This window comes from Falco biarmicus, chromosome Z (assembly GCF_023638135.1).
Source record: "Falco biarmicus isolate bFalBia1 chromosome Z, bFalBia1.pri, whole genome shotgun sequence".
Taxonomy (NCBI): Eukaryota; Metazoa; Chordata; class Aves; order Falconiformes; family Falconidae; genus Falco; species Falco biarmicus.
In genome coordinates, this window is record NC_079311.1 from 18,467,485 (window position 1) to 18,483,481 (window position 15,997).

Here is a 15,997-nt window from a genome sequence, read left to right on the forward strand (position 1 = left end):
TTAGCAAACAAGCATGTTTACTGAGACTGGCTTACTACCTCATGGTGGAATTTTTTTACACGCCTCGTATGGAAGATCAATAGAGATGGCTAGCACATTTCCTTTCATACTTTGCTATGGCAGGTGAAAAGAAAGCCTGGCTGCAGTAATATCAGAAGGGGAATTTATACTGAACTCATAAAAGGAAGAGCTGACTTGCCTATAGGACATGTTACCAGGATGTACCTGAGGAGGGCCAATGAAACAATCTGTGAAAGATGAGGCATGAATGGGAACAAGTGTTAATGTCGGGTCAGCATTTCTCTACTGCATCTGGCTGCAGGGTCCTACATTAAGAGCTGGGCTAATTCATGTAGTCTGTCTTTGGTCTTGACATGCCTGGACACTAGAACGGACTCCCCTTTGTCACCCGTACTCCTTGGGACAGCAGCTTTTTTCATTCTGTTTCTCACTTGAATCACTTTTCTACTTTCTTGGTCAGATTAAAATACCAGTTTTACTGAAGTCTCTACTAAAATGGTAGCTGATGGGATCCAGAATGACAGTCCCACAGCTATAACTGTGCAGCCTATGAATGCACTTAGAAGCAGGAAACCTAGAACATTTCTGGCACATCAGCACTGTGCCCAACCGTTTTCTTTATCTTTACATTCAGCAGTACAGATTTTATTATTACTGTTCTTCAATCACTGTTCTGTGCATTGGAAATATAATAATTTTGAAATGAAAGGAAGTACAAGCTGTATATGCAGATGAAACCATGAGTCTTCCACACATTATGAAGTCTCAACTTGTCTTTGATTTTGTACATTCCCTTCACTGGTTTTCATTATCATACTTTCAAACAAGTTTCACCTGCACATTTTCCATTTCCTGGTAATAAACAAGATGGTAAATTTGATTTTATTTTTACAAATGTTGAACAGCATTACTATGCCTCCTGTTATTTATATCCTGCTGTATCGATTCTGTTTTCTACCTACATATTTTGCAGGTATAAGATGAAAAGATCAATTAAATGTTCATCACAGCTGCACACTAACCTACCTCTTGCTACATTCAGCCACACATACAGTGAATTTTACCAGCTCTGATGAACTGCTAGTCTTGTACACCCTGAAAGCAACTTCACAAGCAAGCTCCCATACCACATGGAAATTTGCCATTGAGTTCACTTGGAGCAATACCACACGTCCTAGCTTGTGAGTACTTGTCTTTGTTCAGGATGTCTATAAAGAACAAATATTGCAATATAAGTCTAGGTTTGAATTTAAAGCGATTATTCTGAAGTAATTCCTCATGAAGACATTTATTTTGCACTCCAAGTACCAGCATAATCCACTTCCAAATATAAAGAACAAAGCGGTGGAAAGTACCGTGAGCACAGATTAACAGCTGCCTCATGGGAAACTGCTATTCTAGGCTTGCAGAAATGCTCCTCTTCAGCTCAAGACATTTAATTTGCTGTGCAAATCACCCTTTTTTTTTACAGACCAGAGCCCATCTAGGAATAAAGATACTGCAAGGGTGGACAGCATAAAAAACTCACCCTGGAAGTGACAGGAACCTTCAGGAATTGAGGCATAACCCAGTTTCAACTCACATGGGTAACAGATTATTTTTCCTTATGAGACATCTTTCTGTAACTCAGGGATTGTTCTGCTCTTTTCCCTAAGGTATCTCTGACTGGCTGCTGTAGCCTGGACGACTCATGAGTGGGATATGAACTACTATCTTGTTTTCCCTCGTGAACAGATAAGATGCATCACTGTACCTTTGTCTGAGTGTTCAGATGAAGTATGCTCTTAAGCATATCTGCTGTCATACCATTAAAATAGGCTGTATCTGACTTTCATTCAATGGAGACAGCTTTGAGGGAGGACTAGAAAAGAGGGATTGAAAATCAAGAGGTATGACTTGATCCTAGCTATGATTAGTGAATCAGGCCCTCAAAACCACGACAAAACAAGTGAAAAAGGGTAAGGGTAATGGCTATTTGAGTACAGGAATTAGTAGCTAACACAAGGATCTGGGGAGAATTTTTAAAAACACCCATAAACTGACCATACACTGTGTCGTAAGACATTTCATGATCAGGTGAAGCAGTTGAAATGTCTATGAACGAAATAAATTGGGAAGAAACATTAAATAAAACAAAAGTATGAAAATACTTAAAAGTTTAGTAAAAAGTGATTCCTCCAAAATGGATTTGCTGTCAGTAAATAACGAATCTAAGAACTTCCTTACCATTCAGGGCTACGAAGGAATCTGAAAGACAAATAACAGGGGAAAAATCATTATTTCTCTCTCATTTTTTCTTTTTCTTTTTCTTTTTTGCTGCTAAAAACTTTTTATGCTTCAGCTGAATTTATATGTATGTGATTGGTAACCTAGGGACCCAGGCAAAACTAATATTCAGACATACCTGAAAACAATATCTGGCTTTGAAAGCGTTCATGACCAGCAGCCCTGTGCAAGGGAAACCAGGTGGGAAGGCCAGTGTCCTCCCTGCCATGTCTTTCTTTGCAAGATCAAGTCCTAATCTAATGCAAGGCATGACAAGTGATGCAACTAGCAACATGAGTCAATGAGGACAAAACTCACATGATGCAAGAGCACATGAAGTAATAAGATCAGCTGGGTTAGCAGGGAGAGAAATCTACCCCTGTGCAGTATCAAGGTGCAATGCATTATTCAGGGATAAAGAGGAATGTAAGCTGGACATGGGCTTTGTTGCTCTCTGCACAGGAGCATATCTCTCTCCATGAACACAATGTGCTGTTTCTGAATATTTCCTACCCTTCTTTTATACTTAACTGATAACAGGTACACTCCACTCCTGTCTAACCTACTCGCCCAAAGACAGCAGGACTGGCTGAAAAGGGCAAAGCTGCACCAGCTAAGAACTGACCTGATTTTGGTGCTAACCCATTTCATGGGGAGTACAGGAGGTACTATGTGTACACCTCCTTCAAAAAACTTAAGAGACAGTGTACATAACCATACCTTAGGACAGAGACAGAGGGAGATGTGGGGCATGCAGAGGCTGAAATCCTTGTACACTTTCAAGCATAGTGATCACAGTAATAAATGGCTCTTGAACAAGGATGCACAAGGCATGAGAAAGAAGGCTCTGGCTTTTTCCAGAGCAGCTGGCCTGCACTGTATCCCATGGCGCACTCTAGCCCTCTGTTATTTTGCGCTATGCCAGAAGTAATAAGTCTCTCACTGTACATTACTTCCTTAGCTTCAGCAGTTTTATTGCAAATTGCACTGAAAAGAATGTGATTCTTGATTTCATAAGGTTTATAAATAAAATTTGGGTCTTAGAATTAAACCAACCTTAGCAAGAACATTTGGAATGAGAGCTGTCCTAAACACAGATGTTGGTATTCCTGAAGGCTTAGAAATCAGCACGCAAGGTTTCCTTGCATGCAGTGCAAGCTGTGCACTTTTAAGCACCTCAGTGCAAGATGTAATTTTTTAAAGACTGTTTAAGCTTCCAACTCATGCTGTCAGTACCTAACGTTCACTATTAAAATTTTTTAGGCAGGGTCAGTAGCACCTGACCCTTAATATCAACCACTATGTTGTCCAGCCTGTGAGCAAAATCCACTAAGTTTAACAAAGTAGTTGCCACTTTTTGATCCAGATCCAAAAGCTGAAGATGTATTTCATTGTCTGCCTGTCCTGCATTGGAATGTAGTCCAAGCCACAGTTTACACCAAGAAACCAAGCCACTTCTGTACATCTACATAAACAACCAAACCACTATGGCTAATAAAGACAATGAACACTCAATTTATTATGTCACTGCTACAATCAATATCCTCTAGAACTGAGGTTTTCTCACTACATAAATGTTTTGAAGTCTGCTGTTTTTATAAATCACACCAACGGGGCTATTTTCTTTTAATACATTTAAACAACCGTTTCTTTTCTGAACCTGCATTGTTAGCCACACTTGCTGCCCCTGTGGCTTCAATTGCTACAAAAGAATGCCCGACAGGTAATGGTGATTTGAGGCATTCAGAAGGACGCTGTGACACATGGTAAATAGAGGGTAAAAAGCTTTGCTTACTTTGGCAGTCACCCAGGCCATCTGTATTGCCATGTTCTATGTCCTGTTCAAATGCCAGTCTAAATAATAGAAAGAAACAAAACAGCATGAGTAACAAAAGTCACAGGCACCACCAGAAAGAAATTATCACATGTGCAACTGAAATAAAGTCCCATCACGAAAGTGGCCATTTCTTTGCAACTTCCACAATAAGGCTGAAAACTTGCAACATATACATTCAAGTTATTCATCATTGCTTAATGATTCCTTGGCTTCTGATGATGCTTTTTCTTTTTATTATTACATTTTTTTAAAAATCCACTGCATGCCTTGTTGTCAAAGGAGGCAAACAGTTTCGTATTTTTTAAACTGTTAACTCTGTAATATATAATGTTATCAGGAGTAAATACTCTCACTTGTCCATACAGTAGACAAAGTGCACCAACACTTTGATGTGAGAAGGAAGCTAACCCATCGGGTGGGTGCTGTGCTAGGAGAAGGCAACCTGCATTTCAGCAATAATTTAGGTACTGCGCTGGACAAGGCAGCAAGGTGTAACGTCCAGTCCACAGAAGGCATTCCACTGAACTCAAGGGGTTCTACTGGAAAACGCTCACAGGCTTTTCTAGATGACATGATTAGTTTAGGCTCCTATCCTCTGACTATGATTCTGGATAACTAGTGAAGCTGTTCTCCCAGCTTCCTGAATGGTCAAAGGTGAATGACAAGAGCCTTGTAAAACTTCCAGTGCAAGCCCTAGTCTGCATTAGGACCCTGCCCTTGAGGCGTAATTACCTTTGCAGGGACCTCATTCCCAGCTCCGTGTTCTTAAAACTCCTGCTGAAACTGTCACCTACTCCAGGAGGGCACCTAACATCTCTGTCTCCTGTTGGCTAGTTTAGAAGTCCACCACACATCTTCACAGGTGATCTGGATCCCCTTCCTAAGTGCTATGTGCCGGACACAGAGCGACCTGCCTTGCTCATCTCTGGACTGAGCTGCCACAAGATGTGCTGCTTCTGTCTCGGTGGAGCTATTGATAAACATGGGAGCTGCCTCTAAGAGTAAGGTATGGAAGTCCCCTACAACTTGCCATGGAAGTGCAAAAAGACTCAAGCTCTTTGGGAATGCTGAGAAAACCTGACAAGGACATAGGCACATTTTAACATTATCCTACCAAATGTCCACTCAGGAACAGTCCACACTGTTGTAGTAAAGCATATACAGATACAGCATCCCCCCCCCCCCCCCCCCCCCGAAGAAAACAATTCTAATTGAAATAGCAAATTAATAACAAGACACAAGCACAGGGATGGTAACTCATCCATTAAATACTGAAGACCTGTAGACCAGCAGGGTTAAGTGGGGCAGCTGAGGTCTGTGTGATGTTTGCACTGTATTTCCACTGCTACCTGGAGGAGGTTTAGCTGTTCCTCAGGGCAGGCAAGCATGAGGGTGTGCCAGATGTGGCCAAGAAATCAAGAGGTCTGAAGTGGGTCTGCCCCTTGCAAAGAGGCTTTAGTAACCACATTTAAACCTTCACCGACTTTTATGATTATAAAATAATTAAATTCTACTGCTAAGCATGGGGAGTTCCAGCACTTCTCTGAATCTGCTTTAAGCTTTTACTGGGCTCTGTGATTCCTCTTAGTAATGCACAGTAAATTAGAAGGACTGGTTTTGTTTTCAGTGGACAAATTGCTTCAGTAATTTAATTTGGATTCTATTGCCTCTTTAATCAGCTGTGATGGCTCCAGTGTGGGCTGGTCCAGACATACTCATCCAGTTCCCTCCTTTCAATAACATGTGGACCTTAGTACAGCTCTTTCATTTTCTTCTTTCTTCTCTTTCAGCAGTTACCAATCAGCTGAGAGTTCACATAAAAAAATGTGTGTGACATTTCAGAGGTGAATGCAAATAAGGTAGAAACAAACTTTTCCCACATTTTTCCTTCCCTAAGAGCCCCATGTTTCAAACAGCTCTGCCCAAGACCCCCTGGCGCCACTGCCAGAGCTTCATGGCCCATCCAGCCAGAGCCATTACTCACTTGGAGCCAAGGACCAGCTGTGTGCACGCCCCACTCTCCTTCACCCATCCGCAGTAAGGGTCTCTTGATGCTATGCAGGCCCTTGAGAAAGAAGAGCACAAGGTGGCATTCATAAGCACTCCCACCTTCCCCACACCTTGTGCGTAGCCTTCTGACAACCACCATAAAACACATACTTTTTGCATTTGCCGTGACGCTCGCAACGTCCCAGGGGAACCTTGATGACACAGGTGGAGAAGGCAACGTACAGGGCACTGCTGGGCTTGTCAAGCTGCATGCCCACAATCCGCTTGTCCTCAACCCCTTCATAGCTGCACCTAATTTGGAAAAAAGTGAGATAAGGCTGTAAATGAGTTCTGCTGGGAAACCAGATGAAAACTTAGTGATCCCTCGGGCTGAACTGCCCCCACAGCTGCCCAGCCCTCCTCTCCCCCTCAAACCTCAGAGAGAATTGAACAAACCAAGGAAAAAGAACAGACAATAGCCACGAAAAACACTGACAGACATATAAACAAGTATTAAAAATGCACGGGACAGGGGAACAAGAAGTGGAGAGAGACAGCACACCAGGCAAGCTTTCTGAGTGCCCTTCACTTTCTGTGTTTATTCTTCTCCAGCACTCAAAGTAGCTGAAATTTCTGCATGATTGTGGCCCACTTCAAAGGCCCCTTAGGCATATTTGAGGAAGGCTGGAATGCAGGAAATTTCCCTTGGAGAGTGGCTTGCTGGTTGTTGAGTTACTTGGAGAGGAATCTTCTTTTTTTTTATAGGATTAGAAAATTAATCTTCTTTTGCAGAATTTCACTTTTAATTATCCACCAACTGCTGCATAGGATGGGCTATTTTCTACACATACCGAACAAAAAAATCTTACTGCACTGTAAAGACTGATAAGCAGACATCCCCTCCCCAAACAATTTAAAATTACTCAAAAAATTTGGCTTCTTTAACCACTTCCCTTTTCATGGGACAAACCACCCTCTGGGAAATCGGAAGCTCGAAGTCACCCATACATGAGTATGAAGAATCAGATACACACTTTTCAGGATTGTAAACGTTCATCTCCTCCAGGAAAAGGCTGTCATTTAGGAAACCACTGTTTCCTGTCCGTGCCAAGAACTTCAGGATGATTCCCTTCTCTGATCCCAAGAAAACCACGGTGTAGTTCTGATAAGGCCCAGCTGCAGAGTCCACGGCAATTTTGGTCAGGCGGTATCTAGAATAACAACACAGCATTTTGCATCACTTGGGATTAGATTGCCATTTATTTTACCACTTTTTCCACTTCAGATAACTGTGTGGTAGCCTTCTAGCAACCACATAACATATATCAGCACTTTTCCTAGCTGAATAACCCTGTAAATCAACATAGACTGCACCAGTTTAGCTCCCCAAATGGTGGGGAATTTTCGTGTGTTTGTCTGCATGTCTGTATGTCCAGGAGCTATCAAAAGTGTTTGCAGGGAGTTGAAGGTGTGCTAAGCGTCTGAGGCCATTTAGGAATTATACTTCCAGTCAAAAGCAAACTACTAGCCTGGTGACTTCTTCAGGCAGGGAAAGAAAATCAGCACAGTGCATTTTTTTTTTTTTTTTTTTTTTTTTTTAATTTCAAGCTCTGTCACATTAAAAGCAGCAGTAATGGTAACTGATCTACATTCAAATTTTTTGGCAGAAAAAGCTGTGCCAGTGGAATAGTGAGATGCTAAACACCATTTTATCTCACTAAAAATGATCACACAACTGCCACTAAGCAAGTTCAGTACTGAGGTGATATTGAATCTTGGGATGACATAATTTATTGAAAGCAAGTACTGGTGATTCGGTATCAGTTATCTGGTACTGGCGATCAAAGTAAAGTGCTCTGGAGCGACTTCTGCCTTTGTCTTTTGTTGGAGGTACAGAAGCTGACATAAAAATCTGACAGAAGATACCTTACTAAAACTAAGTCTGCCCCTTCTCGAGCTAAACACTGCCTGACACAAAACTCTACCCTTGTATAGAAGAAAAGAGGAAAATACAGCAAAATTAGTCACATTATTTTGTTCACTACTGGAGGGTAGATAAGTAGTACAGTGACCACAGCAGAGAGTGGGAATGTATTTTAGTAGGAAAGGGATGGTGTATTTGAGGCTTGCTGATTTATGAGTCTTTGTTCAAATCTCTTCCTTATTATTTTTTTTTCTTGTTGTCACAGAAAGGATACGGATTATGTGACTACTTCTGCCTGTGCACATTAAAATATACCAGTACATAACAAGACAGACATCTTCATATCCTGTGAACATATCCTGGTAGACATGTTTGTAGCCTGTGTACATATCCCTGGGCTGTCTGCTGATCCTTGCCCAAAGTTTTCGACAGAGCTGTCTCAAACCCTGACCCGCACACCAACAGGCGGGTCAACCTTCCCTGCACAGCATTTCCTCCAGGATCCGGTTTCAGCAGTGTGGTTGGAAAGGAGTTTTTTTCCCATCTTGAATGCTGCTCAGGGAGTTCGGCATTTGTTCAGCACTACCATCATTCCTACCTGGATTCATGCCCAGCGCACCAAGGATGTTTACAGAGTTTGAGAGTATCCTGAGCAAGACTATTGGTACCACTTGACAGCTACAATGAGGATGACAGTCCGCTTGAGGGTACGTACCTGACCATTGTTCTCAGGAACCAAGGTCGATTGACAATGGAAGGTACAGCCTCGTCCATCAATGGATGTGTTTTGATAAAGTTCAGGGTATCATCCGGGAACTCATTAGAGGTTACATATTTTTCTAATGATGTAGAGCCAGCACAGCAACCAGGCCTAAATAAAACAAAAGAGTAAAGCCAGAACACTTATTTGATGCCTAGGGCAAATCTCTTGTAATGAGGCCCTCGGCCTTGGTGAAATCTGATGTGCATTACAAGGGTTTAAATGAAGGACTGAGAAGTCTAGTGGACACCCTCAGGGGGTGCCTAAAATCCTACTCTGTCCTCCACTCAAAAGGACTTAACATGCCACCTAAAAGCACAAAAACATTTCTTCAGCAGGAGTGTGACACACACAGTTTGTAGTTCATCTGCTCACATGGAACCTAATCACTGCATGTCTGCATCTGGCTTGATGCTGCCCACTGGCACAGGTGCTTTCTGTTCTGTAACTTGCCTAGTTGACTGCTCTTTCCTGAATAAAAGCATCCCCTAATATACAAAAGGAAGTTGTTGGGGTTTTTTTAGCCTGTGTGAAAGAATGCTGCTTTCAGTCCTGTCTGGTAGAAAGCCCGCTATTGGTGAAAACAACCCAGCAAGCATCCATGTAAACATTGGGTTTACCCTTCTTTCAATTTAGATGAGATGATCTGAGTATGGTAGCACACTGAGGAGTTTCACCGAAATGTTATCAACCATTTTTTGACAATTTAAATGCAAATCAGCTCACCATATTTGTAAAATCTACCCTGCTCCTCAGAGATAACTTAACCTTTCTGCTGGGGCAGGTCACCTCTACAGAGGAAGCAGCAAAATACCTTGCCCATTATTAATATTTTGTGGTTTATTTTCTCCAATAAAAGGTCTGTTTGATCCCATTTCCTACAGCATTATGATTCTTCAAGCCTTTGAGCCACTGTAAGATGGGAAGATGAAAGATGAGCTGCCCACTCACAGATACACCGCAGTGTTCAATTTTCATCTGCTCTGACATGGACAGAGCCACTGACATCAATGGAGTAATGCCAGCTTGCACAAAATATAGTGCTGGTCCTATCGTATCTGTTGCTCAGATTTAGGTAAATATTCAAACCTTAGGTAACTAGATGTTATGTAGGAAGGTAGCATAGGACTGGAGGGGACTAGCTGGGTCAGTGAGTCTGGTCCCACACAGCTGCACAGTGAATACTACATGCAGAGACTGTGTGCTCTGCCTCTTCATATCCAAAATACTTCCATTGTCTTGCAACTGCATATAGAATTAGTGACAGAGGGTGAGAAGGAGAAACCAAGGTCATCACTGGTTTCCTCGGTCCTTGCAAGGGTACTGATTCATGACATACCCAGAAAATTCCAGGGAACAGCCTACACCCTCTGTTAAAGTGGTGCCCAAGATTTTTGTATATCTAATGTGGAGGCCAATTTCCTCCTAAATACTAATCACATGTTTGAATTAATCCTGTTTCAATCTCAAAACTGGTTTAATCGAGTAAATGTAAAACCTTGTAAACACTGCTGTGCACCTTGGCCAAAAAGGGAAGCGAGGCTCCTGAAAGGATTCGGTATATTTCTGAGAAATGTTAGGATCAATAGGAGCACTAATGTTTCTGCACCATACTGAGACAGCCAAACAAAAATGACCTTATTTCAAAGGCGTCTTGTGCCTCTCATGCATTTCAACATGAGTTAGCAGTAATGATTATTTCTATTAAGCAGATTGATGGGCAAATGTTACATGAACAGTGTTCACAAATTCACTTCATGTTATCGCCTGCTTGCTTAGAAGGAGCAGTATTATCCCATCTTCATCATAACTGTTTGACTGCTATTGGCTCATCCCACAAACTCATAATGCAACTTTCTTTTCTTCCTTCCTACTGAAAGACAAGGTTTCTCTTTCTCCTTTCGTCCTTCCAGGCCAATACTCTTTCTCCAAGTAAGTTCCAGACTAATGAACTTGGAGCCCTTGCGCAGCCTTGCACTACAAGGCAGCCCACCATGTCAGTGAGTTGTTGAAACTCTGCAAAAAGGAGAAGAAAATCCAGCAACAGGATTTTGTAGCAGGCCAAATACAGACACAGAATTTACCAGATTTTTCCAGTCACCTCCAAGCTTCTCTTGAGTGACAACTTCAGAATAAAGACAGCACAGGAATACTATACTCGGCAATTCTAAAACATGATGGGCCAAATTTGGATTTAGGCAGAAGCTCGGTTGCCACCACAGAGCTTCAGATGCATTTTTTCTTTTGAAGTTATGTAAGATACCACAAACAATGTAAAACATGCATTAAAGTGGTAGAGCTTGGCCGAGATAAATGAATTTGCTTTATCTACACTCATATCAAATTCTCGGAGCAAAACACCACTGGTGTAAATGAGTTAACAAGTGGCTGTCAACGGCAACTTGTACGAAATGGGTGCTTGTAAATATGAAAGAGAGTGCAATAGAGAAGCCACATGCAAACCAGAGGGAAGCGGAAGTAGTGAAAACAACTCATAGGTGGAATGTGGTAAACCTCCATTTTGATGGAATGCTGGTTTTTTCTCCCCATGTTACATTGTCTGTGGCACATAAATCACATGTTAACTGCAGAGCAAACCACAGAACCAGCTTTGTAATCAGATATATCCGTTACTGAACCAATTTGCAACAGGTGTGCAATTCACACTACTCTTACCGGATAGATTATTCTGGCCAAGTGGATCTGACACTGGCCTGATTTATGTTACAAAATTCTTGTTTAAGTAGAAAAATCCTCACTTGTATACCTTAGATCCAAATGCAACTCAATTTCTATTTTACTGTTACAATACCTATCTTCAACTGTACCTGCACAAGGCTGTTCAAATTATCAAACCCCTCTGTTCTGCATGCAGGAACAGAACAATATCACTATACTTGAAACGCACCTGGGCTTGGGCACTCGTTCATCAGGAACTGGTGTCCATGTGGAGTCTGGAGACTTTTGTTCTTTGAATCTCCCAGTAAATACATTGGCGATGTCAAGCATGTCATAGGCACAGACTGCAGAGCCGGGGATGCTGCAAAGTGACATTTCCCAGAAATTGTTACTCATTCTGCAGTTATGCATAAAATCTTGAGTAAAAAGCATGCTGTATAGAAGTCTTCCTGTCACAGACTACTCAATCCTGAACCCTGTAACCTCTGAGTATTGACAGGAAAAGCCAGCCCCATGGAAAAGCCTGAAATATACCAATCAGCAGACAGCTCCTGCCAGTATAATTTGTTTCAGAGCCTCTATAGCATAAAGTACTTGCAATAATCTTGAAGAAGGGAAAGAATCTTGGAAACTCTGGGTACCACTGGCAAAGCATGAGGAGTAACAGTCAGTTTCATTCAGAGCCCGTTATTTGGAAACATAAGTTCTTGAAAGCCACAACATCTCTCAGTATTAATTATTACAGTCCCTGTCACGCTTCAGAAATAAACTGCAGACAGTTCAGAAGTTGGTGTTGATCAAATTGGGAGCAAGCTGCAATGTGCCATTGACTTAGCATTTACATGTTATTACTTGATCCTCCCACAGCCTGATCTCCACCAAGTTTTCCCAACTGAAAGGATTTAACTATGCTGAGGAATTTGCTTAACTCAATGAGGTGTAATGAGCTTATAGAAGGAAATTCGATTTTATTTTTAGTTCATAAAGTTGTAAATTTCAACATCTTGATTACTTGCATGCAACTGCATGACAGCATTGTTTAAACGTAATTATAGCCTTACCTATATACTTGCTAAAAGGCTTACAGGTTTCCCATGGTCAGTCACTTGGAAGCATGAATTATTAATTTGTCAACTTTTCATTTTTTTTAAACATGAACTACTGTATTTGTGTTTGACTTTTACTGCTTGATTTTATCAGGTAAATATCATGAACCGAGCTGGCTGAGGTTTTCAGTCCTGCTTTTAGCTAGTAGGTTATTATACACCTGAGAAAAAATGTAGGAACTGTAATACTGTTACAGAGAATAAAACTAAACTCAAAAAGGTAAATAAACTGATACAAAAATAACTGTTTGAATATTAAAATGTTTCAAAATGCTTATTACTGAATTACAACAAGTAATGAGACAGTATTAGTCTTAACTTTGACCTCCACAGACTGTGTTTTTACATGGAAGGAAAATTCAAAGCTTTATATTAAAGTGGTAATAAACAGACAGAGTTTTAAATGGAGGCAGTCACATGTATGTGCATGTAAGAATTGGTCAAGGGTGTATTCGGCCACACACATGACCGCACCCTAAAAGACAGCTCAGGATCCACTCCAGCTAGATCTTGCACTTTGCTGAATTAAGCCCTAAAGAGAAAACAATCCTAAAATTTTGAGGTGTGCTATACAGAACTAGAAGTGCTGAGAATTGTGCTCAAAACACAGTGATGGAGGGATCCCTCTGGTGAGAAGACTGCAACAGCTTCCACTTTTGAGGATGGCAATTCACAGGTCCACAGTGTGATAAAGCCATAAGGACAGAGTACTGTGGGTCACAGCCAAGCCATCTCCCAACCACTGGATTACAACCCATCAGCAGCTCCTACACTGGGTGACCTCAGGTATACTGAATGTCTTCCACCTCACTCTAAGGGGAAGCTTTGTTCTAGAGATCAAAGATATTTGTTGTGGCTTTTCCTTAGTGGAGGAGGAATGAGAGATGCATCCACGTCAGAAGCAGGTCTGTTAACAGGGTGTCTTCAAGCCTATGTGCCTTCCTGTCATCTTCAATGTCTGGCAAAAAATGAGGCTTATAAAATAGTATCTTGATTTTAACACCAAGTACTTAGATGTCAAAATGCAGGGTTTAAGGAAAAGTACACCACACAAAATACTGGTGGAGCAAGAGGACAATCTCCATTTTGAGATAAACTCAAAACACAACCTATTTTCTGATGCTGAATCTGTTTGTTTACTTGTTTTTATTAAACCAGTTTGCATAAAAAGAGATCATCTTAATTTAAGCCTGTATTTCCTATTGGTGGCATAATTATTCCATAGCAGTTTCTATCGTTTTGATGTCAAAAGCAGTGATTACACATTACACAGCTGGGCTTACTCTTATTTGAAGTCAGTTCTGTGCATGACCTCACTGAGGTCAGGCTTTGACAAGAGGTGGCAAGTGTACAGCAAAACCAGATGAATTTCAGCAATAAAGTTCCCCTTTGAGCTCAAACGTTACTCTGTGAAACAGCAATATATTTTTTAATTAGAATGCTACTATTTTTTTTAACTTCTCTGGCAGACCTCACTAATTAGATACAGTTACTCTTCTAATAACTTCTGGAATAATATGTTATAATGTGTAATTGTAATAAATTCTTTTCAGATGAACCAATGCTTTTAGAAAACCACACAAACAATGAAAGACAGGTGTTCTGGGGACCCTCCTCCCCAGCCAGCAGGACAGCTCAGGATCTTGGCTCCCCCAGGAGAAAATGCAAGACTCAATAGATGCATGAAATAAAGGGAAGGAGTACTAACATGGTTCTTGGGGATTTAGATGTGAATAGGACACTCCCAGTCCTTTCTCTGTGAGAAAAAAATACCACATTTTCTCTTTGGAATAGCATTCTGCAAGTTACATGCTGCACAACTTCTTAGTGGCCAGTCTAAATTATTCCCATGTAAAGAAAAGTATGTCCAAGGAACATGCCCAGATAGTAAATGGCTGAAAGCTGCTCTAAATTAGCAGATACAAAATGCAGCAAGTAATAAGAGGGTATCTTAAAATGAAACACAAACTATCAGTAAGCGCATGATACATAATAATTACATTGTATGAGCAATCAATTCTTGTACCTTTAAAGTAAAAAGAACCTGCAGTGAAAAGCAAATCGTAAAGGAAAAGGTTATTGCACCTAATACCTATTATATGGAGTGGAGAAGGTTGCTAAAATAACATCCCGGCCATTGAAATGGATAACATCTGTAACTGCCTGCAGTATGTTAAAGTAGAAGTGTGAATCGCCAGGAACTGAGCAGTTCAAACGAGCCTTGAGAAAGGAAGTCCACTGTTTTTCCAGCACTCTCTGAGATCCTCCCATGTCATTTTTGCACACCTGAGCCACCCTTGGGAAAACTACCTGGAAGAAGGAGAGCAAAAATAATGGAGAAAATGAAATGTTTGTTTGAACTAAAGACTTTGCTGGAATTCTGGTTTTAAAACATTTTGAATAACACAGCAAGGTGCTTAATTTAATCCCACGTTTCCATAACCTGTGACGAATAAGAAACAGAGAAAAATGCAGCTTTGGAACAGTGTACTATAAAAGATAAGGCTGTGGCATTTACTATACAGCCATAAATCCTTCAAGAGATCTGTTCTCAACCCATATAAAACTCATTTCCATACAGACTGCTTAGCTTTCTATTTCCCCAAACAAAAGCACATTTTATATTCACAATCCCTGCAACCCACACTGCCTGCTCTGACTCTTGTGTTTTCAGCACTTTAAAACCTATGCAAATCTTGCTAGGCTTTTCTTCCTGCCCTCCACCTTTGTGACCCTGGTCAGCTTTTCTGACTGCTTAGGCAGAAAGCTATTGTGAAACTACCAAAAATGCAGTAAGTGTTTAATTATTCTTTGCAGAATGGCAGAGCACAGAATTCCTGCCCCTGTTTACACAGTACTCCAATTTAGATTTCTTAAAGAAAAATATCTCCCTGCTTTGGGATCCATTTTTAACAATTAGCTACTATGCTGAACTAACTACATTTGCCTTGTTCTTTGTACGATTTGAAAAAGAGATTCCAGCATACACCATCACTGTAAGAAACAACCTCGTTTCCTTACAAGACAGTGCAATGTTTCACTCCAACCAACCTTTTGGCTTGAGCGATAGGAATCTTCTCAAAATTATGACCTTGTCATCATGATTTATGGTTCTTATTTCAAGGTCACTCCTAACAGCATTGGTCCAAGAATAGCGTATGTTTTCCTTGTCCTGAATCTGACAAAGTCATTCAAGGCAATGTTTTTGCCCTTACCTTTCCCATGCTGTTGTACTCCACTGCTATTTCCCGGAAGAAGAAGTAAATGTAATTGCCATAGTCCACTGCCTGCACAAAGTATGGTTCTATAAAAAAACCCAAAGACATCCTATTTAGGCACCATGTACAGCATATAGCGTGCAAAGAGAAGACAAATACATTTACACTAAACATCCAAAGGTAAAATGCCCACATTAG

The 15,997-nt window shown here is 40.9% G+C and overlaps 1 protein-coding gene across 7 annotated transcripts in view; it reads right to left on the minus strand.

Annotated features, from left to right (window-relative positions):
* The window catches only part of SEMA6A (semaphorin 6A), a 126,447-nt gene that overhangs the window by 43,928 nt on the left and 66,522 nt on the right, over positions 1-15,997 (minus strand). For 3 of the 7 annotated variants that reach the window (XM_056324704.1, XM_056324697.1, XM_056324699.1), the window contains exons 9-18: positions 15,797-15,885; positions 14,674-14,891; positions 11,705-11,836; positions 8,752-8,907; positions 7,147-7,323; positions 6,284-6,424; positions 6,108-6,188; positions 4,082-4,140; positions 2,248-2,268; positions 2,065-2,115 (exon numbers count right to left, since the gene is read on the minus strand). In XM_056324704.1, coding sequence (XP_056180679.1) covers positions 2,065-2,115; positions 2,248-2,268; positions 4,082-4,140; positions 6,108-6,188; positions 6,284-6,424; positions 7,147-7,323; positions 8,752-8,907; positions 11,705-11,836; positions 14,674-14,891; positions 15,797-15,885 — 1,125 coding nt within the window. The remainder of the gene's footprint in view (positions 1-2,064; positions 2,116-2,247; positions 2,269-4,081; positions 4,141-6,107; positions 6,189-6,283; positions 6,425-7,146; positions 7,324-8,751; positions 8,908-11,704; positions 11,837-14,673; positions 14,892-15,796; positions 15,886-15,997) is intronic. The other 4 variants (XM_056324700.1, XM_056324702.1, XM_056324703.1 and 1 more) reach the window with 2 other exon arrangements.